The sequence below is a fragment of the Tamandua tetradactyla genome, chromosome 7, assembly GCF_023851605.1.
Source record: "Tamandua tetradactyla isolate mTamTet1 chromosome 7, mTamTet1.pri, whole genome shotgun sequence".
Lineage (NCBI taxonomy): Eukaryota > Metazoa > Chordata > Mammalia > Pilosa > Myrmecophagidae > Tamandua > Tamandua tetradactyla.
Genome location: NC_135333.1, coordinates 113945893 through 113969613, shown reverse-complemented (window position 1 = coordinate 113969613; position 23721 = coordinate 113945893). Strand labels below are relative to the sequence as shown.

Sequence of the window (23721 nt, the reverse complement as noted above, 5' to 3'; positions counted from 1 at the left end):
CCTTCCACATTTTCCCTACCCTCACACTCCAGCCTGTCCCCAAGCATGCTGTGAATCCTCACACCCAGGGGCCTTTGCTGATAAAATTTCCTCAACTGCAGGCGCCCATTCCCCATTTACTGAGATCCCCGTCCTTCTTTGTGGCCTGGCTGGAATGGCACCTCCCTCTTCTTGTGTTTTCTGGCCCTTCCAGGGATGAATCCATCAAATCACCAAACATTAGATGAGAAGGAACATTAGAGCTACCTGGCCCAATATCCACGCCCCCTGCTCCCATTTTATAGGTGAACAAACTGAGGCCCAGATGGATAAGCGGCCTGCCCATGTTCAGAGTGCTGGTGGGCAGCAGGGCCTGGACTGCCGCCGTCTGCACAACCCCTGTGCTGTGCCTGGCCCTGTCCTGCAGCTGGGGCTTTATTTCCCTGGTGTCACATTAGCTGCTCACGTGTTTGCCCCTCATTCACCCCTGCCGTCCTCTTGTTCTAGGGTCCCCAAGTCTGGCTCACAGTAGGCACTCGATACACACTTGCCGATGGAATGGCCGGCTCAGTCTAGCCCACCTTCGCTGTGGGAGAAAGGACTCAAAGCAGACATGCGTGTCCTGATGACCCACTCCCAGAATGCAACTGATGAAACATTTGTGTTAATAAATGTGTGTTTTGTATGCATTGGCGTGTAGGTCATTTACATAATTTTTATTCTGCCGCTTTTATTCTGGACAAATGTTACCGCGGATCCTAGGACAGCGGGCATAAGCCTGGATTGTCTCAGGCAAATGGTTCCCCTGGGTCTAGCACACTGGCTGACTAGTCATGTCCCCTGGCTTCAAATTCTGGCTCTTCCAGTGGGTGATTGTGGCCTAGATGAGATTTTGCCCTTGTGAAATAGAATTAATAACAAGCTAGCATTTATCGAGTGCTTTCTATATACTAGGTGTTGTTTTCAACACTAATGGTTCTAAGCACTTTATGTAGGGCAACTCAACAGATTTTCCCAACCACCTGATATGTACTATTGCCATCAGGTGCATTATTATTTTCATGTCCATTTCACTAATGAGGATAATGAGGCTCAGAGGGGCTAAATAACCCATTTAGTGTCCCCCGGCTAGTAAATGGCAGAGTTGCTCAAAAGTATGACACCCTATTACCTCTCAAAGCATTCCCCTTAGAGGAAAGCTGAGAATATCAAAAGACGTTATGGGAGTAAAAAAAACAGCACAGTGCCTGGAACACGGTTTGCAGCTAGCAGCTGTTAGCTACTGTGATGACTATTAGTGCACATGGTTAGGCCTTCTGTGTTCACTGGCCACGGGTTCATGACGGAGGGCTGTGAACTGGCAGCAGGACCTGTCTGGATGGGGTGAGCTAAGCAAGGGGCAGAGGGCATTGGTTCTATTCATTAAAGCACATCCCTATCCAGTCACTGGCTGCTAATTTGCAAACAAGAGGGAAAACCAAACGAAACTCCTCGTGCTTCTATTTTGTGGACACACTGCCCTCTGCCATCAGCCCTGGATATTGCACCTTGCCTCCTGCGGCCCTGGAGGAGACTCCTGCCTACAACTGAGAGGCTATGGGGTGATCTTGGACAGGCTCTGTGCCCACCGTGGAGCTGCCAGCTGGCGGCGATGCTGTTTCTCTTGCTAGCGTGCCCAGGCTTCCCCCGGCCTCTGCGGGGCCCAAGCCCTGGCAGCTGTCTGCCCTCCTCTCTGACCTCTCTTCTCACAGGAGAGAAGAGGGAAAGGCTGCTGCTGCCGTTGCTCAAACCTCCTCCTCTCTAGGAGCAGAACCAGGGGCCTTGGCAGCTCTTCCCCAGTGTATGTCTGATTCTCGGTACTGATCCGCAGGTCCTGGAGACAGAGCCTCTGTCGCTCGGCAGAGCCCACCTACACTGTGTGCCCACTGAGGTCTCTCTCTTCCTGGTGGAGCAGGTGACGCAGGCAAGGAGGTTCTGGCAAAGCACAGCCAAGCAGTTCCGGACAAAGGAAGGGGACAGAGCTGAACGCAGGTCATCTAGGGAGGCTCTCTGGAAGAGACGAAAAGGACAGGAATTGTTGGAGAGGGGGAGCTTCTTAAAGACTTTTAAGGTCCCACTTGGCAGCTGCTCTGGGCTTTGAGCTGCCCTTTGCCAGCTGCCTCTGATCTCTTTTCTGCTGCCTCCCCCGCTTCTGCTACCTTCAGGTGACAGCTGCATGTAGGACAATCTTGTGTGGGGTACCCTCCCTCAACCCTTACATTTACATTCCACACACGCCGCCAGGACCACCGCAGGGGCTGAGGGGCTGCTGTGCTCCTGCAAACCACTTGCTGTCGCCCTGCCGTGTCCCTCCTCCCTGGAGGGTCATCCATGCCACATCCCTGCTTGGCAGCAGACCCCTCTTTGGAGGCTTAGCACTTAAATCACTCCTTCTTGTCATCCCGTCCATGCCTAGGACGGCTGAGCTATTCCTTTTATGCTCAGCTCTCAGGGATTCCAGATCACTCTTGCTGGAACTCCAGAAGCAGCACCAAGTTCCCGGTTAAAACTGCTCCTGACCCTTGACCCACATCACAGGACAGCAGATCCGGAGTCGAAAGGAACCCTGGAAATCATCCAGCCTGGGAGAACACACACTCTGCTGTTGGCCAGGGGTGGGTCGGAATCCTGTGTGGTTTTTATTGTCACTTACTGTGGCTTGGGCAACTCCGTCTCCCTGCTCCTTTGTTTCCTCATTTGTGGAGTGGAAAAAATAAGAATGTGTATCTCTTAGGCCGAGTGTGAAGCCAAAATGAGTTAAAAATGTACAGTTTAACTTCTCCCAAAGCAACTAGGGCATAGCAAGCCCTCAACAGATGACCACGCCACGGGTCGGAGGCAAAACTTCCAGGGAGCTCCCCACCTGCCTTCAACCCCGGGCCAGCAGCGCTTCCTCGTCTGCAGTCTGCTTGGCCTGTCCACACTTCCAGAAGGTTCTATCCCTCAACTGCTGGTCCGTCCCAGCAGGTGTCGGACCTTTCAGACGTCTCTTTGGTTCTCTGTTATAACATGCAGCCCCCATCATGTTGCATGCTGCCCATGTATTCACTTTTTTACCCCAGACCCCTGTGTTCTCTGGCTCATATTTCCAGACCTTTTTTTCTGAAATGTGTGTCATTTTTTCCTGAAATGTGTGTCATTTTCTTCCACCCTCTGGCCTGCAGGCTCCCGGCTCATTTCATACCCAGCCTCCTGAGCCCACAGCTGTGTGCCCTACCTGGGTAGCACAACCACAAAGACCCCCTTCCCTCAGTAGGGGGCACATAAGACTGGGGTGATGGGACTTGGGTTTTAGGTAGCAATGCTTCCTGCCTCTTTCTCAGGGGAAAGTGGATGGAACTCTTCTGGGGGCTTGCCTATGGTCCCCGCCCCAAATTGGGAAGCTTACTCTCTCACCCTGAACCTCAGGCATCAGCATCAAGCCTCTCCTAAGCCCACCTGCCCGAGTCTCTAAGATGTGGCAGGCTGGATCCATGCAGGTGGAGCTTATCCTCATCCCCACGGCATTGAGAAGGTGCCGTTTCCAGCAGGCAACTCATCCCTTCCACCCCACACAGTGGCTTGATGAAAATGTTTTTCACGGAACTGCGAAGGGCTTCATTTAACCCCCTGGCTCCAGCCTTGGTGTCCACCCTCCACCCCTGTGAGGTTTTAGCCTCTCCCCTCAGTACCAACCCCTCTCTCCACTGACCCAGCTCTCTTTTCCAAAAACTACGCACTTCTTCTTTCTTTCTTGGCTTCCTAGTCTTTCATTTTTCCTCCCAGGTCTCTCCCTGCTTCTGCCCTACCCGGAGTGTTTTTTGCCTTCCCCCATGTCCTCCCTTACCAGGCCCCAGCGGGCTTAGTTACAGGGTGGGCCCAGGGGTGGGGACTGGCCATCCGACCCGCATCGGAGGCCTGGAGTCACCCCTGGTCTGGCACTTTACTCCAGCTTCTCCCTAAGGGACAGACTCGGGTGGAGGGAGGGGATTCTCCTTCCTGTTTGGACAGCGATGTGCAGAGCTCTGATGGGAGACAGAAAGCACATCGTTAGCGATGATTATGGGCATAATTACAACCTGCCAAGCAGCCGGGCTTGTTTGCTTTGGGGATGGGCAGAAGAAGAGGCAGATCAAGTGTCAAACTTCATAGCCACGATCAGAAGATAGAGGCGTTTCTCCCCCCAGCCTCTTGATTCCCTTTCAAAAAAAGAATCAGGCATAAAGGGGGTTGGGGGTCAGAAAACACCTCACAAACCTCTTTCAGAATTGACCGGGGTGGACTGAGGTGAGGAGATAGATGAAATGATACATTAACAGGGGATTGGGGGTGGAATGAGTGGCTGGAAGAAAAGGTATACATCCCAGAGCACGATGCAAAGCCATGCAAGCCGGTGCCTGTCTTTAACATACCTCTGTGCATTTGAGCTGAGAGTAAAGCTCCCTGTGATGACTGGGATGATAGGTGGGCGGTGGAGCAGAGTTGTAAAAAAAAAAAAAAAAGAGGAAAGAAAGAACTAAAGAGTGTTTGATCTAGAATAAATGGAGACTCAGGGACCTGTCCAGTCATAAAAGCTTTAGGAGCAAGAATGGAGGAGCTCAGTGAGACAGAATCCAGGATGTGCTGAAGGTAAAACGATACCCAGGCTGGGAAGGTGAAAGCTGGTGTGCAGACCCCAAAGCCAGAGGGAAACCTGGCAGAGTTCACAGTGGACAGAGCCCTGGAGACATCCACGAGGTGGCGGCTAGGAGGCCATTGCTTCCCTCCAGGGGCTCAGAGAGGAAAAGACCCATGGGACCAGAAGAACAGCTCAGCCAGCCCTGGAGAAGCAGGTGTGAGCTCAGGGAGAGGCGAGGGGACTCGAAGGACCCTCCCTTTGGGCGGAAGAGAGGATTCTGACCAGAGGCTCTAATTCTGAGCCTAGCCCTGAGATTTGGCGAGGCCACCCAGGCCTGCCCTAGAGAGATGTGTAGATTGTGTTTCACACGAGGGTGCCCGGCGAGGGGGCGAGTGGGAGCCGGAATCCAGCTGTCTGCCTGGCGTGGGGCTGCATCCACGGGCAGGAAGGGGCATCTTCTCCTAATGGGCTCAGAGTCTCCGTAGGGGCCGATGACAGCCCTGGAGCCGCTCAGTTAAACTGCCCTGATGTGTGTCTCTAGGCAGTATCAGACTCGCCCCTCCTGAGCTGGGCTACAGGCGAGAGAAGGAAGGAGGTCCTCCTGCTGAGAAGAGCCAGTGGGGAAGTCCTATGCTCATGATCAGTGTTCGTGGAAAGAGAGCTCCCCAACTTTTACCCTTAGAAACGCAGTAGAAAGTTCTATGAGACTGGCAGTGACTAAGAGAGACACCACCAGGTGTCAGGCCACCAAACATACTTTGCCAGGTGTTTAAATTAAGTAAGGGCTCATGACTTAATGTCTACTCCGCTAGTGTGGCACAGAGAAATGGGAATTTTGACCGCGTTGCCTGCCCTTCTGGGAGTTTGCTCAGCACAGTACCCACAGAGTAGGTGTTTAGTAAATGGGGGTGGAAGTGAATTTAAACTGATGCCATTCAGCCGCGTGTTTTTCTTTTAATCTGGGGAATTCAAGTCAACATGTGTGTGCCTGTCTTGGAAAGCCCCTCTGCCCCGGGCAAAATGGGACAGTTGGTCACCCTACAAAAGGACCTTTAGCTGCTCCCAGTCATCTCCCCTAAGGTCCTTTCCCTCATCTTCTCTGCCCAGAATTATCCCTCCTGCTCCTTACTAACACAGAGCTTTCTGCTTCAGTCTCCTCATCCTCTTCCACCGCTCTGCCAGCCCTGAGTCTAGAATTCTGGACATGGGTGCACGCTCCATCTGCAGACAGACTTGAAACTCCCAGGACCCAGCAAGTTTCATGACTTCCTGTCAGGGAGGTGATGCGTGTTGGTCTGTGGTGGGAGGGGAGCACGGTGGGGGAAGGGAGCATGGAGAGAATGGGTGAAAAGCTGATGAACTATTTTTTTGAGCTAGCTAATCTTGGACAAAGACTGAAAACTAAACTCCTTTAAAACTGGTTCAGACAGGCTGGTGGTGTTAGGTTTCCACCACAGCGCTCATTTCCAAAGGGAAATCAAAGAACTCAGCCTCAGGTCCTTTTGAGCCATACGTGTTGTGATTTGTCCCGCAGTCTGGTCACCCCCAAGATAGCCCCCCAAATCCTCACACTTTTCTCTCTCCATTCGTGACCTTGACCTACAGAGTGCTGGTTCCCTCAGCTGTCATTCTGTACCCAGGAACAGTTAAAAGAACAATGGGAAAATGTCCTTCATTATCCATTCTCAAACCAAACAGACATGACTTGGGCTCATGGCACTGCTTTCTATTTACCTCTGGTGTGCTGCGCTCTGCAAAGTAGGGGCCTCACCCTCCAGGAAAACCCTTAACTAAAATGGTGAGAGATTATGAGGCAAATGAACTCAGCTCTTTTGGGGCTCCCTGGGGTGCCTGTCTTCCCCCACACTTCTTGTGCAATGCAGAGCCTGCTCTTTAACTTAAAGCCTTGACTCCTGTCAGGACACTTGCATGATGCCGTACTGTCTGCAGGGAGAAAGAAATCATCTTGGTCTGCTCCACCATCTTTCTCTTATTCACCTCTGCTTCCCAACTTAAGCCTACCCCAGCCAAAGCTCCCCGTGGGCTGCACATTGCCTCTGGAATGCACTGTGCAACTGCCCCAGGCTGGTCCACCTTCAAGTCCCACCACAAGTCCCCAATCCCTATGTCACATATTTTATTATTATTATTTTTAAGATTGGAATTTCAAAAAGAGCTTGGCTGAGGTGCTCTTTTAAAAATTTAATCGAATACAGGCATATGGAATTAAAGCTACAGCAATAACAGCAGCACAACCACGTTCATGTGCTTATATTTTGTTTTCCCCAGTTCGATATTACCCTGCTAGAGGGGAAGGAGAATATTTGAGACATCCCTCTCAATGTCTAGCATAGAGTAGTATCCACAGTAAGTGTTCAATTTCATACTTATTAGATGAACCAATCTCTTCAGCCTTTGGAGCACTCATTAATCGAATGAAGTCAAAGACTGGGGTGTGGCGTGTCATGAAAGATTAAATGGTAGCCAACACAGGAGACATTGGAAGTGTCAGAGATCCTACTGCATAAGCCAAAGACAGTTCCCCTGCAATTAAATTCCTAGGAATCAATTAGGCAGGGCACTGCATGTAGCCACGTTCATAACACTGATATCAGGAAATTCCCCTCTGCCTCCCCTTCTTCCTTCTCCATTACAGTCACCACCACCACCATCAGACCACCATCACCTACAGAGTGGCCTACAGAGTGGTCCACCACCACCACCACCAGCACCAGCACCAGCACCGCCACTGCCACCGCCACCGCCACCACCATCACCACCACCACCATCACCACCACCACCATCACCATCACCACCACCACCACCATCACCATCACCACCACCATCACCACCATCACCACGACCACCATCACCACCACCATCACCACCACCACCACCACCATCACCACTACCATCATTAGACTGTTACTGACTAGCCTCCAGCACAGGGCCTAGCACATAGTAGACAATCATTAAATGCTTGTGGAATGACTACAAAGAGTTCTGCGACCCCTCTGCCCATCGCTTCAGTGCATGGATGGACTCAGTTAATTCTGCAGCCTTGAAGAATTTCAAATTAAAGGTGCCAGCCTAGCACCTTTCCCATTTTGTAAATGCCCTTCTGTTGAGGCACCCCAGGCAGTGGTGGTGTAGAACTTGCCTCAGAAGTCTTATGATAACAAGAAACATGTTTATTTCCCCTTTGGAGAACCTCCATGCAGATCTAGTATGGAGGATTCTAGATTAAAATATCCCCATGCGAGGGAGCTTTTCCCTTCCCTTTGCCCACCTCCATTTTGGCTGATTTTCTTTCTGAATCTTAGAGTGATGCCTAATTTTGAGCAATCACCTTACCCATGCCCCGAGTTTAGTGGAAACCTCCACTCCTCCTCATGTCAAAAATTTATCTCTCAGGTGAACCCTCTGTGGATAAAGCCAAGCATTTCCTCTGCAACCTGATGAGCGATAAGGGGGAAGGAGGCAGCACTGGAAAAATAAAGCTAGGAGATCTCTGAAGAGGATAACTGTCCAAGTCCCTAATTAAGGAGCACAGATTAACTCCAAATTAGAGCACCCCAGTTTGCAAGGGCAGCACATTCAGCTTGCTATCAGAAAGGCTTTGTTGCTGCAAAGGATTTGGCGATCTCTGTTCTACAGATTGCCTATGGCCTCTGGCCCTTCAGCAGGAGGAAAGAAGATAGCAGAGAAACACCCTTTTTTTGATGTCCCGGACTGGACAGGGATAAAAGGAGTCAAGCCTGAGAGCCCCGTCAGTATGTTCTCCATCCTGTTGTTGGCTACCTTTCTCTAGCTCTGTCAATTCCATCTGGCCCACCATGAGTTGGCAACTGAACATCAGGTCTGGTGGTAGCAAGGGTGACTTCAGTGGTTACTCAGCAGTGGTGCCAAGGAAGGCTGTGGGCAGTGTGGCTTCCTACCGTGCAGCTGGCAAACGGGCTGGCTTCGGCAGTCAGAGCCTCTACAGTTTTAGAGGGAATCCGCGTATTTCCCTCAACATGTCCAGTTCTGGTGTTCAGACTGGGGGCTACAGCTTTAGGCATGGTTCTGGGCACGCAGGGAGCCGGCCCAGCGGCTTTGCTGGCAGCATCTTTGGCAGCGTAGCCCTGGGACCCGTGTGCCGATCCATGTGCCCACCAAGAGGCATCCATCAGGTCACTGTCAACAAGAGCCTGTTGGCCCCCCTCAACGTGGAGCTGGACCCTGAGATCCAGAAAGTGCGTGCGCAGGAACGGGAGCAGATCAAGGCTCTGAACAACAAGTTTGCTTCCTTCATTGACAAGGTGGGTCTCATAAGCAGAGAAGGCAGTCCAGGAGTAACTTCTCAGCTACCTGGGAATGGACTGGGCGTTGTGGATGGAAAGGTTGTAGCCAGACCTCAGGAGGGAGCTTCCTGATCATAATGCAAGGAGGACAGAGCTGTAAACTTGTCTGCTTAGGAAACTTTGCAGAAAAGAGTGGGTAAAGGGTAGCCCTGCTTTGAGAAAGAAAGGATGGGATTCTGGAGACAGCTAGATAGATCTCTAGCTCTTTAAGAGCATGAAAGGCCAATGAGATCAGCACTATTTTAGAGGGAAGGGCTCAGAGTACAGGAAAAAAAAATTAGCTGAGACATAAGGAAGAACATCTTCTGGGTCCTGGGTCAAGCAACAGAAGACAGCTGTGGAATCTTTCTCTTCCATGAGTTTTCTGGGATTAGTTGTCCAGAAGGCTATGGGAGGAGAACTTGTTAAGGGTTTAGTTTACATAGGATACTGTAGGTGGAGAGTCAAAAGTTAAGGAAAATGACTTTATGAAAATCAATATAACCTTGGGAGTCAATGATACATGCCTATGAGATATGGTAATTATCTATTGTGATTCCAGGTGTCTGTTGTTTTGGGTTCCAGGTGCGGTTCCTGGAGCAGCAGAACCAGGTACTGGAGACCAAGTGGAACCTGCTGCAGCAGCTGGACCTGAACAGCTGCAAGAAGAACCTGGAACCCTTCTTTGAGGGCTACATCAGCAACCTGCAGAAGCAGCTGGAGATGCTGTCTGGGGACAGGGTGCGGCTGGACTCAGAACTAAGGACCACACGTGACCTGGTGGAAGACTACAAGAAGAAGTGAGGAGGCCCCACCAAAGGGTGATGGGTTATGTTCCCAGAGGCTCCTGGGGTCATCTAATCTATGTACCACTTTTTTAGGGAGGGAGGAAGCAAGCACTTCTTGGGGAAAGCCTTCCCTTGTGCATGAGAATTTCCTACCTGGCTGATAAGAAGGAATTCCTATGCTTATGGATCCACTGAATGGTGCCATTCATTCAGTGGCTAATAAACACCTGAGTATTTTCCTAGGATCCAGGGAGTGGAATGAAGTGAGGTAACTCAGGGACTCGTACTCTCACAACCAGCCTCCGCAGCTTCTTCTGCGGAATGCTCCTGGGCCTCTGCATCTTGAGCATTTGCCTGGCCAGTGGGAAGAGGAGGTTACTTGGCCCTGGCTGAGTGACTAAGACCTCTGCTATCTTCTCTCCCTGCCCACAGATATGAGGTGGAGATTAATAAGCGCACAGCTGCTGAGAATGAGTTTGTGGTACTTAAGAAGGTAAGGGAGAAAAAAGCCTAGTCTCTTTTGCACACTGATAAAAATTCTACTCATGACTTCAGCTCAGGCTGCTTGGGAAGTGGGCTGGTGCCTGGATGAGGGCAGCCTACATAGAGTGGGAGAGGAAGGGCACATACCCAGGAAGTAGTGTTAGAGACAGAGAGAAGAGAATTCTGGTCTGAGTCAGGAAACTCTAGTCTTACTTGGCCTTCCTGCTTCTCTGGGCTTTGTTTTCTTCAGGTATAACAGAGGGAGGATGATCCCCCATTCTTTTTTCCCTATTTCCTAAAGATTCAGTGAGTCTGGGAGAAAACTAATTCCATTCATTGATGCGTTGCCTTTGTGGGCAAAACAGAGGATAAGCAGAGGGCTTTAGGGACAGGGGCAGGGCAGCTGAGGGGACGAGGATTGCATTGACTGACAGCTGTGGGTGACCTCTTGGCAGGATGCAGATGCTGCTTACACGGCCAAGGTGGAGCTACAAGCCAAAGTGGACTCTTTGGATAAGGACATGAAGTTCCTCAAGTGTCTGTATGATGCGGTGAGAACACTCCTGTACTCCCTTGCCTCTTTCCAGCTGAGGGCTTCGCCTGGCCCTTCCAGAGAGAGGCCAATAGGAGGATTTTGGATAAACAGAATGAAGGATGTTTTGAAGGGAAGGCGTTAAACCCTACAATGGGAAACCTTGGAAGTTTAGTATCTTGATCCTTCGAGACCATATGCACAGGAAACAATGTCATCTGGGCCACAATGGTGCCTTGCCCACAGGCAGGAAAAAATGGATTAAAATGACCCCATGAGGTTCTACTAAACCACAGACTCTTAGATTCTGTGAAATGTGTTCTTCCACTGGATGTACATGCTGTGAACCAGCGTCCCTCTGCTCTATCAGACAGCTCTCCTGCAGGCACCTCTTCCCTCCATTTTAGCCCTGTGCATCCTAGCGACTCATTCTTCCAGGCCCAGGCAGGGCAGAGGCAGGAAACCAAGGGGAATCCTGACCGTCCTCTTCTTCCAACACAGGAGCTCACCCAGATCCAGACCCACGTCAGCGACACCTCCATCATCCTGTCCATGGACAACAACCGGGACCTGGACCTGGACGGCATCATCGCCGAGGTCAAGGCCCAGTACGAGGACATCGCCCAGAGGAGCAAGGCCGAGGCCGAGGCCCTGTACCAGAGCAAGGTGAGGCTTGGGTGGGCGGCCCTCCTCCATAGCCTCTCCTTTTCTGGGGAGGGACATCTCCAGTAGTGAGGGAGATACCGCTGTAGGTGTGCCGAATGAAAGAATGGTTGCGAATCAATGATTTTAACACAGTTCTACCCAAAAAGAAGCAGACACTCTTATCAAAGATAAATCAGAAAACTGTTGTGGATGGAAATATCCAACAGAGAGGAACAGGCAGTCCTCTGATAGAGGAAAGAAAATGAGATGCTCCTGTTACAAAACAAGTGCATTAACAGGAATTGGAGCATGTGAGTCATGGAATAGAAGGAGAGTGACAAATATGTTGTGACAAATATGGATGAACTGGGATGGAGAGTGAGAGAAGAGGGAACTATGAGCTGTTTTCTGATCAGCATGGGAAGGCTCCCAAGAGGAAGAAGTGGAATTGCAGGAATTTTCTGAGTAATGGGAGTTATGTTTGTAGGTAAAACACTTCAGAGTTGTCACTGGAGAAAACCATTCACCTGGGCTTCCCATCTTCCCTTGTTCCATTGCTCCTTTTCAAAGTTGTTAAATCCCAGCAACAACTGGGATCATAGGCATGGTTGACCTTGACTCTGGTATCTTCTTGTTCCTTGATTCCTATCATGTCCAGGTCATTCCCTCTACCCTGTAGGACTGGGCAAGGTGAGAGGGAAAGTTTGGAAGCAAAGGTCATAGTCCAACAAGCCCACCAATCCTACCTGTGACCCACCACCTCCAGGGGAGATGCCACCCTTGGCTTCTCTGCCCCTCTAACTCCATTACCAGGAAAGGGTTCAGGGAAATGAAAGCCAAGGGGTCTCACCTAAGCTCACGTAGCACCTTTGCTGTATCCCCAGCACCTGGAAGAGAATCTTTCCTTTAAAACGTGCCTCTATAAATATATGTTAAACGAATGAAGGATAGGGTTGGACTCTTGCACTTAGGAAGTGCTCAATGAATGTGAACTGCAGCTTTCCCTTCTCAAGCACAGGAAAAAGACTGCAGGCAAGGTGAAAAGAAATAGGAATAGGCCCAGAAAATTGGTTCTACTTAGAGAGGAGGGTGGACTTCTTGGTCAGAATCACCACCAAAGAGCTGGAAGGAGGCCCAGGTCCTGGCTCTATCCCCTCTTGCTCCAAAGCCGCCTCCCCTGTTTCCTTCCAGTGGCAGTGTTTACACAGGACCCCCTGGCCCCTACTCGAAGGCCCTAGAGGTGGCCTTCCTTCCCCAACCTTTCAGGGCTGGTGGGGTGGGGGGCAGCGCACAGTTCTTTCTTATCACCAACTTCCTAAATCTTGGAAAACAGATCCAGGAGCTGCAGCTTGCAGCTGGCCGGCATGGTGACGACCTCAAAGACACCAAGAACGAGATATCAGAGCTGAACCGGCTCATCCAGAGGATCCGGAGTGAGATTGGCAACGTGAAGAAGCAGGTGGGCAGCCACCCCACAAAGAACCCCAATGTCCACATTCATCCTTTGTGATGGGGAAATTGGAGTCTTGCCAGTGTCCCCCGGCTATTAACAGAGCAGTGCCCCTCTGTGGGTGCGTTAAGTTCCTACCCCTGAGTGGAGGGTGGTCCTGGTGATGGAATGAGGACAGCTGCAGGTGAAGCCTTACACCACAGTACCATTTCCATTTTACCTTGGGTTCTTGTCTTACCCGAAAGCATCATCTCTAACCTCTGTGCCCGTGGGAGATGATTTTAGGAGGGAAGCAGGATCCTTCCTGTGACCTCCCTGAAGAACCAGGTCAACTCTGCTAGTGGCAACTTTGCTGAATTAAACCATCAGAACTTGCACCGCTTCCCCCCACCCCAGTCCTCCACACCAGCTGTGTGGGAAACCCAGGTTCAACTTTCCCCTCTCCCGATGGAGAGCTCACAACCCCATGAAGACCTTTTCTCCACGTTACTACTTGGCATCACAATGCCCCTAGATGTTCACCAGAGTCCAGTTTCTGAGGCTGTGGCTGTCATTTCAGGCTCTTACCCTCCTGCTCTAAGGGAAGTCTCCTCCCCCGATGCAGGCCAAATGGGGGGAGCATTTAGACAGGCTCTCCCTGCAGAGTGCTGGAAGAATGCAGGCATGCTCCTTCTTGGTGATAACAGGTAGGAAGTCTTCCCTCTGGGGAGACGCCCTGCAGGCAGGGGTCAGGTCACATTGGGGCTCTTACAAGGGTCCTGGCTGGGGGTCTCACTTCACTTATAGCCATTACTGGTTTCCAACCCAGACACTCGACCATTTTGCAAACATGAAAGTTTTGTTCCTGCATTCCTGAAATACAACTGCTCTCACAGCTTTCATAACTCCTTTAAACATCGGTCACAATAGAAAATAGAGGAGACTGAGGTTCTGGTGTTGGCTCTGCAACTACTACTCACTGTCATATTGGTCCTTAACTTCTTCATCTGCAAAATGAGGGATTTATGCTGTTTAACATATAAGATCTAAAATTACTTTGTGCTTTGATGGCCTCTCATCTATTGCCCCTTAGTGCTCCAACCTGGAGACGGCCATCGTGGATGCTGAGCAGCGGGGTGACAACGCCCTCAAGGACGCCCGGGCCAAGCTGGACGGGCTGGAGGGCGCCCTGCACCAGGCCAAGGAGGAGCTGGCCCGGATGCTGCGCGAGTACCAGGAGCTGCTGAGCCTGAAGTTGGCCCTGGACGTGGAGATCGCCACCTACCGCAAGCTGCTGGAGGGCGAGGAGTGCAGGTGAGAGGGTGGAGAGGATACCCGGGGAGGAGGGGCTTGGGTGGCCCCACCTGGTCAAGGGGCCATGGGAGATGAGAGACAGCGGCGCTGGTGATGACATGAGGGAGAGGGAGGTAATGGTTTGACTGGTGAACTCAGCTGCAGCTTCCTGCAAGGGAGTGTCAGACTTGAACCATTAGCCCCAGGCCATGGTGTGGGGTGACAAAAAGAGCCACTGGGTCAGGCAAACCTGGCTTAATGACTGCCTCTGCCACATATTAGCTGAGGGTCCTGATAAATCAGGTAATGTTTCTGAGTCTCAATTTCCTCATCTGTAAAAGGGACATTATAATATCACTTCACTTGTTTGTTGTAAGGATGAATTAAATGATATAAAAGCAGACGCCCATTAAAGCTTAGCCAAATCCGAATCTAGACCCTTCCTTGAGGTTTTATTCTTCCCTAACTTTGCCTTCCAGGATGTCTGGTGAGACACCATCCCCTGTGAGCATCTGTGAGTATCCCCAGGAGATGTGTTGGGTTGAGGTTTCTGTCTAGTTGGGAATCTGGGGCCCCCAAGGTCAGGTAATCCCACCTCCAATCATTACCCAAAAGTTTGTGTTACTGTCTTGTGAAAGTTCTTCTGGCTTTAAAGGAAACCTATTCCTTTTTTGTCTATGAAAACGGGGTCTGATAGCCCACCCATCCATTTTCCTTCCTTTCTCACCTATGACACAGTGCATCTAGAGAAAGTGTTGAACATTTTGGCCTTTGGAGCCACACAGCCCCAGAATATCCAGGAGGGCAGGGATTGTGTTTCTCCTATGTGGCCCTTGCCTTACTCAAAGCCTGGCACATAAAAGGTTCAGTTCATATTTGTTGTACTTCTTGACTAGTGAGGTTGTTGTGGGATTAAGTGGAAAAGACTGTACAGCCCTTGAGGACAGCAGTCACTGTGGTTGTCATCTCCTGCTGATGGGCAACTCTCCCCTTACTTTTCTTCCTTCTCAGCCGTCATCAGCAGCAGCAGTGGGAGCAGCTACGGCTACCACCCCAGCACCATAAGGGTTGACCCGGGGGCCAACAGAGCGGCTGGCAGCTCCCCCAGTGCCCGAAGTGGGGAGTCCAAGACCAAAGGGGCACAGATGGGGGACGCCAAGGATTCCCAAGGCAAAAGCACCCCAGTTGGGACCCCAGTCAGGAAAGCCACCCGATAAGCCCCTTGGCCCCATTCACTCAGCTACTGGAAGAAAAGACGACTCTGTCACAGCCCGAAGACGCCCACCACATCCAAGTCCCACTGATTCCTGAGTTTTAGGACTGTCTGTAGTGCACGCAACTGTCCCCATGGTGGCTTATCTTACTTTCAAGTTCTGATCGACACAATCACCTCTGCTGTTTCATTCATTAGGTCTGACCTCATTTTCCTTGCTGCCTTTAGATAGCAGGAGGCTTTGAAGGACCAAACCACAATAACTTCTTGGCTCTAGGAAGCTATGACCATGTTCAGAGAGAGGAGTGGAAAGAGAGAGAGAAAGATACAGGGAGAGAGAGAGAAAGAGAGAGAGACAGAGAGAGAGAGAGAGACAGAGAGAGAGAGAGAGACAGAAAGAGAGAGAGAGAAGAGGGGAGGGGGCAGAGGAGGGGAGAGGGGCGAATGATTATATTCTGAAGTGAGTAGATATCTCAGAGGTTTCCTCTCCCTTCCAGCATGGAGAGCTGAGTGGAGATGACCAACCAGGAGGTAAGAAGTTAAACAGCTCTTACCTGCTGCCCAGTCAGGGCTTTACAGAGCAACTTCATTACTTAGGAGAAAATGTATACATCTAAGAATCACTAGCTGCCCCCATATTCACAAAGTCAAGGAAACTGGGGATTTTCTAGGACCTTGTGTCACTCACCAATTATCAGTAACAGCTACTGCGTGCCAGGTACCCACCTGCATTGCCTCTTTTTCTCGCCCAATCCTATAGGGAAGTGGCAATCAGCTTTTGGGACAGACAAGAAGCCTGGTCCTCTGAGAGACTGCATAACTTGCCCCAAGTCCCCACCTAATTGCCAGAGTCAGGAGGTGACCCCAGGCCTGCTGACTCCAGGGTCTATGATCGTCCCATGGCCTGTTCCTGCCTCTTTAACCAAAGGAATGCCCAAGTAAGGATTATTTTCTATGATGGCAGCAAAATTACATCACCTTTTGGCTCTTAGGGATATGCTTTATCCTCTGGTCCTCCCTCTGGGCTCTCTCCTACAGTTGCTTCTGACTCTCGATTCCTGTTGCCATGAGTTGTGTCATTTCTCTCCGGGTGGTACCGTCTAGCTCAGAAGTCGTGGCTCTTGATGTAAATACCCCCAAGGATGGTGACGCCTTGTCCCAGCTTTGCTGATTTAAGGATCCGGGATTTCTGCTGTATATTCAATAAACTGCCCTAAAAAATGTCAGAAGTGCACTTCTGTCCGTGTGTCAGTCTTTCCAAATTGTCTACCCTCTAATGATGATATTTCCGGCTCCACCAGAGTGAGCCCCACAAAGCTTACGGGAAGGAGGATGACTCTGTCACAGCCCGAAGACGCCCGCCACATCCAAGTCCCACTGATCCCTGAGTTTTAGGACTGTCTGTAGTGCACGCAACTGTCCCCACGGTGGCTTATCTTACTTTCAAGTTCTGATCGACACAATCACCTCTGCTGTTTCGTTCATTAGGTCTGACCTCATTTTCCTTGCTGCCTTTGGATAGCAGGAGGCTTTGAAGGACCAAATCACAATAACTTCTTGGCTCTAGGAAGCTATAACCATGTTCAGAGAGAGGAGTGGAAAGAGAGAGAGAAAGATAGATACAAGGAGAGAGATAAAAGGGGCTTAGGGGCTGCTCGGGAGGTGGTCTCAGGCTGTGGAAGTGGTGGACTCACATTCAAAGGCAAGCACCTGGACAAATTAAGGAAGGCTGGACTAGTGCAGCAATGCCAAGAGGGCCCTGGGACAGAAAGGCTAACTGAGCAAGGAAAGCTTCCTTGAGAAGCAAGTTATTAATCAAGTAACCAGAAAAATGGGCATATAGATTCTTGGGGAAAGCATTTAAATCCACCATAAAAATAGGTTTAGATTTAGATTTTGTTTATGTTGATAGGAGGTATCAGATTTTCTGAAGTGGGTGATAGGGTTGGATGATTTCCAACTTCTTCAGTTTTGGCCTGCAGAATCAGTTTTCCAATTGGTATTGAATTACCAGGGTGTGGGAGACGTTCATTCCTATGGCCCCCAGGGAAAGTGGATGGGTCTTGGCAGGGGGTGGGGGGCGGTGCTCAGGCACCCAGTAGACTCCTTCATATTATCCCACTGAGAGACCCTCTCCTGTGTGGGCCAGGATGCAGTAAACTTTGGAAAGCCAAAGAACTCAGGAGTCTGGGATTGCCATCTGGTGGGCTTTCTGTCTGGTTCGTGGACCCCAGGTTGAGAACCCACGGACCAGATGACCCCTGAAATCCTTCCCAGAACCGATGCTTTGCTTTGCTTTCCCAAGAGACCAAGCAATTTCCCAGTAACCCAGAAGGGAGAGGCTGGGTGAGAGGGTGAGTGGGATCCTCAGACTGGAACTGCCATTGGAGAAATACATACTCCATCCATGAAATTGCCTCCCCCAAGGTGTCTGTGCAGCATGTCTCAATGCCGGGTCTCCTGCCCCGGTGTTCCCAGCCATGAGGCCCAAGTGTTGTGTCCAGCCTTGGATATCTGAGAGGCCCTGAAGCCAAGTGGATATGACACTAGGGGATGGAGATAGCATGTCTTCTGTTGGGGTAACTGAGGAAGGAAGAAGTGGCAGCCAAGCGTTCATCCTGATGTCAACCCACCCTGCCCATGGCTTCATCTGAGAAATGGGGAGAGTCTTTGTCATCTGGGCTTAAATAAGATTCTGAGAAGTGCACCGGGTGACCATGCTCTTGCTTTAGGACTCAGTTTGGAGATTCCTTTGAAGACCAAGAGGGGAAATCATGGAGTCAGTGCCAAAGGTGACTACTAACTTCAATTCCCCAGGTCAGGTTTCAGTAGCAGGACAAAGACAGCAGAATGTGCCAATTGAGTGCGAGGGGAAGATCCATCTCATGGAGAAAGGCAGTTTTGGTTGAAGAGCAGTGAGGGAGCATCCACACTGTCAAGGAGGAAAAGGATCTAGTTCAACAGCTCTGCGAGGACCCCAAGTGATGATCACTTTAGGGGCAGCACCACTTGGTTCATGATGTCCACGGTACTGTAATCACTCCGCGTGATTGTCATTCGCATCCTTCCTCAACTGGATAACTTCAGATCTTCATTTGAGATTCCATTCAGGAAATCCTAAACACTTCCTGAACCCCCAGGCTGGCTGAAGGCCTGTCCTCTGGGTCCCAGCAGTAACCCATGCTCACCTGTACCGTGTTCCCAGCTGGTGCTGAAATGGTCTTTCTGGGGACCTGATTCCATCACCACCAGACTTGGTCTCCCCAAAGGCAAGGTCTGGGCTTAGCAGTCAGTGGACACTTAAGGAATGTTCATCTAAGAAAGATACCCAGAGGATGATGTTTCTAGGATTTCTATCAAGCACAAACGTGCTTAAAAGCTGGGTTTTTTGGGGTTTTTTTAATTTTTTATTTTGGTGAACCTCTCCAGTAGAGAAGAGGCTAGAGAAACCATGCCTTTGGACTTCACCCTCAGCCTTTCTATACCATGAGACATAGCAACCTGGTGTAAAGATAGGCAAAGTGCTAGGGCTCGCAGGGGGACAAAATAAAGTAGCCTCCATTCCACTCAAATGAAAGCAGCCTCAGGCTCACTCGGCCAGATAAGTGCTTGTTTAACTAACTTCCTGTGTCTCAGGCTTTGGTCATGGAAAACAATTCATAGTCTTGTGTGTCTGTCATAGTCTTTGATAAATGTTTGTTGAGTTGAAGCAATGGAAACCAACAAACTGCAACCATCCCTTCGCTTGCCTGGGTGTGGCCTCTGCACGGTGGCTTGGATCAGGGTTTGAGTGTCCATCTTGTTGAGGTTCCCAAGCCTGTGCTGTCCTGCCCCACCAGCTAAAGAAGGCAAAAAACCCAACTGCTATTGGAACCACTTGCAATTGCATGAAAGATATGAACATGTCTGTTCTTCGTGACTCAAAGTTTTCACTGCTCTGTGCATGCCCACAAATGACTGCAAAAGGGCTATGAGTATTGATTTGGGGGTTACAAATGAATTTCAGCAAGTAGGTGAATTTTCAAATAGAACAATGAATATTGACCATATATCAAAAATATGTGTAAATGGACCATAAGCTCTCTCTTGTGTGCCACTAATGCAGAAGAATGGAGACTTGGAAGTCTGAAAGTGACAACTAATTTCAAAGATGGGTCTCCTTTTCAGGTGGGCCATCATCTGAAACCCATGTACACATGCTCAGACATCATGCATCCATGCTCACAGGCTTATGTCTAAGGGAGATAGTCAAAATATTTAACAACTGGCAATGCCAGGCACCAGCCTATCAGAGTAGATGTTAGCCAGGGACAGTTGGGTGGACACCTGTTCTGCTCAGTCTGTGCTCACAGTCACCTGTGCCCGGATGTGCACCAAGGCACATCCTCTCACACATATTAGGACACATCTGTCAGCTGGCAAGCAAAACACAATTCATGCAACAAGCCCTGGAACCTGGGGGCCACAGAAGCAGAGGGCATCCCTCGGCTTTGGAGGGACCTGTTAGATTTTCCTGTGGAGGGATGCAGATTGCACCTGGTCAGCAGGCGAGTGTGTGGGGACAGACACAGCCTGACCCTGACAGGGAGGAGGTGGAAATGTGGGAAAACTGGGAAAGGCTTAGGGGAGGCTTCTTGAAGGACATGCATCTTGCTTGGTTTGTCTTAAAGGCTATGGGAAGCCTACCTTGGAGGACAGAGGATGGGGGAACAGACTGAAGCAGGAAGAAGCCAGATGTGTGTGTGTGAAACAAGTAACTGTCTATATTGCATCCCTACTCCATTCTCACCTAAGTCCTGAAATTACGTTTATTTTCATCAAAAAAAGTTAGGGGTCTGGAGTGGAAGGAAAGAACGTGTGAAAGTCCATCCTGGAAACACTGAACTTTCAGGTTGAGCTGGAGGGTTCAGTTGAGGGTGGAAAGAGCACAGAAGAACTGTCCAAGAGACTATTGCCCAAATGCCCAAGGGACAGAGGATGAGACCCAGGCTGGGCCATGGCAGTGTGATAGATGCAGGTGAGCTGTGAGAGAGGGCAGGTGACTTCTTGGAGGTGGGGACATCTGGAAGAATGTGGGGCCAGCATGGGCTGTCATGGGGTGGGAGAGCTCCTTTGAGAGAATAGATGGTGTGCTCAATTCTTGGATGTCCGAGGTTCAGGTGTCCAGGGACAACTGAGAATAGAAACCAGAGCTTATGGGGTGAGAGTCGGTCACATGCAACCGGAGCAGCACAGGTGCCTGCTTTAGAGGAAAGTCAGTGCAGAGCACAAGCTGCAGTCCAGTTGCCTGGGTTTGAATCCTGCCCAAATCCTGGCTCAACTTTTTACTAGCTGTGCAACTTTGGGCAAGTTACTTGACGTCCTGTGCATAAGTATCCTCTGCAAGATGGGGATAATAATAGCACCTGCCTCACGAGACTGTTGTGAGAATTAAATGACTTAATATATGTAAAATGCTTAGAACAGTGCTTGGCATAGAGTTAACACTCTGTAAGTGGCAGCTGCTATTATTATTATTATCGTAATTATAAGTATTTGCAATGTGCCTCCCATCCACCTCGGGGAGTAGGTGCGGAAACAGAAGCTTAGGTTGTTCACGAGACCTGCCCAGGGTCACACGGTTTCTGACAGGCCAAGGTGGGACCAGGACCTGTCCCTCCAAGTCCCAAAGTCTACACACTTCTCCAGAGGCTTCGGGTAGGGCTGGAGGAGGGAGATGGCCAGCAAAGCTTGAAGGGGATGCTCCAGCCACAGTTGAGTGAGGAGGAAGCAAGGGGGCCAGGGGCTGCCCGGAAGGCACATCTCTGGCGGGGGTATGGCAGGATGGGAGAGTGTGAGTGCCCAGGAGGAAAGACCCCCATCCTTTATACCCCAGCCCCTCTGGGTTGAGCTCACCGTCGGCCAGCCAGCTGCAAACCTACTGAACACTATTGCCCCCCAGATGAGGGAGGGGAATGGTGCCCCACCCAGTGGACTCTGGGCTGAGCTCCCTGCCTTCCTGGAGCTGCAGGAGGAAGGGATGGAGAAGGAAGATCCCTTCATTTACTGGGTCCACCTGCCGAGGTGGGCTCTCAGGACCTGGGCTGATGTCATTCAAATAGCCCAGATCATTCTTTCTAATTTTGGAGACAATTATTTTTTTGCTCAGAGAACCACCTGCCCTTATCTCGGTGTCTCTAGCCTCACTCCATCTCCATTAATTCCGTGCACACAGCAGCTGGATTCTACTTCCGCAGCACTTAATGTTCAGGCCCTCCCTGGCTCAAGAGCCCACAGTGGCTCTCTATCACTCACCCTATCACATGCACAGCCTGGGACCTGGGGTCCCTCTGTCCATGGGCACCCTTCACTTGTGATTGCTTGAGCTTGGTCTCTGCTTCCTTCTTTGCAAATGAGATGCCTCCTGCAGCCTGGGCTCTTCTCCCTGTTCCTCACTGCCAGTCCATCCAAGTCTTCCAACCTTAAAAGGTTGGAGACAAAACCTCCTCCTCCAGGCAGCCCTTGTAGATTCAGTGTCCCCAGTTCTTGCTTCTCCTCTGTGCATTTTCCCTCCCTCCCATTCAGCAATCACACTCTTGGGTTGTACAAAATTCTCTTGCCCTTCTTTCTCTGAGGTCTTTTCCAGGGAGGCTTATCAGAGCAATGAGAGAGGAGAGTAAATACACAAACTGGGGCCATGGCATTACAAACAAACCTATCAACTGATCATCACAGATGTAGAAACAAAAACACAAACAAAGCTCGAAATTATTCATATAAACCAAATAAAATATTTTGGCTATAAATCCAAGAGTTGTACAAATGCAACGAATTTAATAAGCAATTTCATATTTCCCTGAATGTCCGAGCCAGATGGTCCTGATACCTCGGGGGCTTGAGTCTGCAATCTGACACACACACGCACACACACACACACTGCCACCATTCCACAGGTGTGTAAATGGTGGCTCTGAGACATCAGTGCCTTGTCAAGCACGCCCAGCAAGAAAGCTGGGCGATCGGATCCTGTAAAGGAGGGGAAGGGAAGAAGCTGAGACGTGGAAGCTCCCAACCTGCTTCCTTCCGCAGCCCCAGAAGTTTCCCAAAGCAGGGGACACTGTCTCCTCTGGCCCTGGAATCTCTCCCAGACCTCAATCAAAGCGGGGCAGAGCCTTAACCTCACTGAACTGTGGCCCCATCTGTTTTTGTTTTTTTTTTCTGTTTAGTTTTTTTCCAGTTAGGGTCCCTCCCTCCTTTTTTCCCTTCTTCTGGCAAAAGGCAGAGCCTCAAGTGAGCCCACCCTTCCTGTGGGTGGCCCAGAACTCTCCTCCCTCCTCCTCTATCATCCTTCTTCATCAACACTGGGTGTTTCGTTCTAATAGGCAGCATCTGATTAGCTAATTCCTGCTAAGGTGTAATGACTTGTTAATAACTTGATGAGACGCTTCTCCCAGGGACGTCTGCATTTGGAGAGATCCAGAGACTACTGTGAATTGCTTAAAGGCAGGAAACCTTGTTTGTGCCCCCTCAGTACTTGGTAGGGGCCCAATAAATATTCGATACATGGATCAATAGCAATGGATTTACATAAGATGATCTTTGCAAAGCATTTCCTACTGGTCCTTGTACTTGGTCAGTACTGATTATTTCATAGCTATTATTTTTATTCTTTCTAATGGTGAATTTTCCAACATCAGGGATAGTCAGAGGGGAGAGATTTTTGGGAACTGGGATATTTGGCAATACCACTGGCTTCCTCTTCTCTATCCCCTACTGTATGGGAATGTATTGGTCTAAACAACTCAGGATGGAGAAAAGAGAGAGGTGAGGGAAAGAGAAGAGGACAGGCTAATTCTTTCATTCCACTTTGCTTAATAATTTTAGTGATCAATAACCTTTACTGAACCTTAAATATATATCAAGCTCTTACTGAGTGCTTTACACAGATTAACACATGTTATCATCATGACCATCCATCAGGTGTCTATTTTCCCATTTGTAGTTGGGGAGGCTGAGGCTTAGAGAGGGTAAGTAAAATTGTAGTATTAAATGGTGGGGTAGAATTCAGATTCCTGGAGCCCTAACTCCTACCTGGTACCATCTTAGGTAGAAGCAAGCCCAGAAGATTCCTTAAGACAAGCCATCTCTGCTCTGTTTGGTTGATGCTCCCAAGGACTGTCCCTCTGTCTTCCCAGGGCTTGGGTTCAGAAGCTGGTCCTAGGCCCTGAGAAGGGAACAGAGGGAGAGATTGGCTGGGGGACATGGGACCTTCACCCAGAACCCGTACCCTAGGAAGCACAGCAACAAGTGTCAGTGGGCAGAGGAGCTCAGGGCATAGAGGAGAGGAGATGAGGCTCAACAGAGGGTTTGGATAGAGAAGAGAGATTTGGATCCGAAGAGAGCTGGGGATAGTGTGTGCCAG

The 23721-nt window shown here is 50.1% G+C and overlaps 1 protein-coding gene and 1 long non-coding RNA gene across 2 annotated transcripts; one reads left to right on the top strand and one right to left on the bottom strand.

The window, feature by feature from the left end:
* The first annotated feature begins 8327 nt into the window (after positions 1-8327).
* KRT74 (keratin 74) lies at positions 8328-16528 on the top strand. Its single transcript, XM_077110777.1, has 10 exons — positions 8328-8916; positions 9523-9737; positions 10158-10218; positions 10664-10759; positions 11242-11406; positions 12719-12844; positions 13908-14128; positions 14587-14621; positions 15119-15518; positions 16081-16528. The coding sequence occupies exons 1-9, from the start codon at positions 8452-8454 to the stop codon at positions 15322-15324; spliced, it is 1590 nt and encodes a 529-aa protein (XP_076966892.1). The 5' UTR covers positions 8328-8451; the 3' UTR covers positions 15325-15518; positions 16081-16528.
* LOC143642421 (uncharacterized) lies at positions 11696-13274 on the bottom strand. The gene is made up of 3 exons (XR_013155655.1): positions 13074-13274; positions 12236-12272; positions 11696-12066 (listed from the first exon to the last, which is right to left on the bottom strand). It is a non-coding gene; the product is annotated as an uncharacterized LOC143642421 (long non-coding RNA).
* Positions 16529-23721: the final 7193 nt, after the last annotated feature.

Excerpts from the sequence above, each read along its gene's own strand:
- KRT74 (XM_077110777.1), top strand. The coding sequence starts at position 8,452 with ATGAGTTGGCAACTGAACATCAGGTCTGGTGGTAGCAAGGGTGACTTC. Across the intron at positions 8,917-9,522 it reads TTGCTTCCTTCATTGACAAG|GTGCGGTTCCTGGAGCAGCA; the intron begins GTGGGTCTCATA and ends TTTGGGTTCCAG. Across the intron at positions 10,219-10,663 it reads AGTTTGTGGTACTTAAGAAG|GATGCAGATGCTGCTTACAC; the intron begins GTAAGGGAGAAA and ends ACCTCTTGGCAG.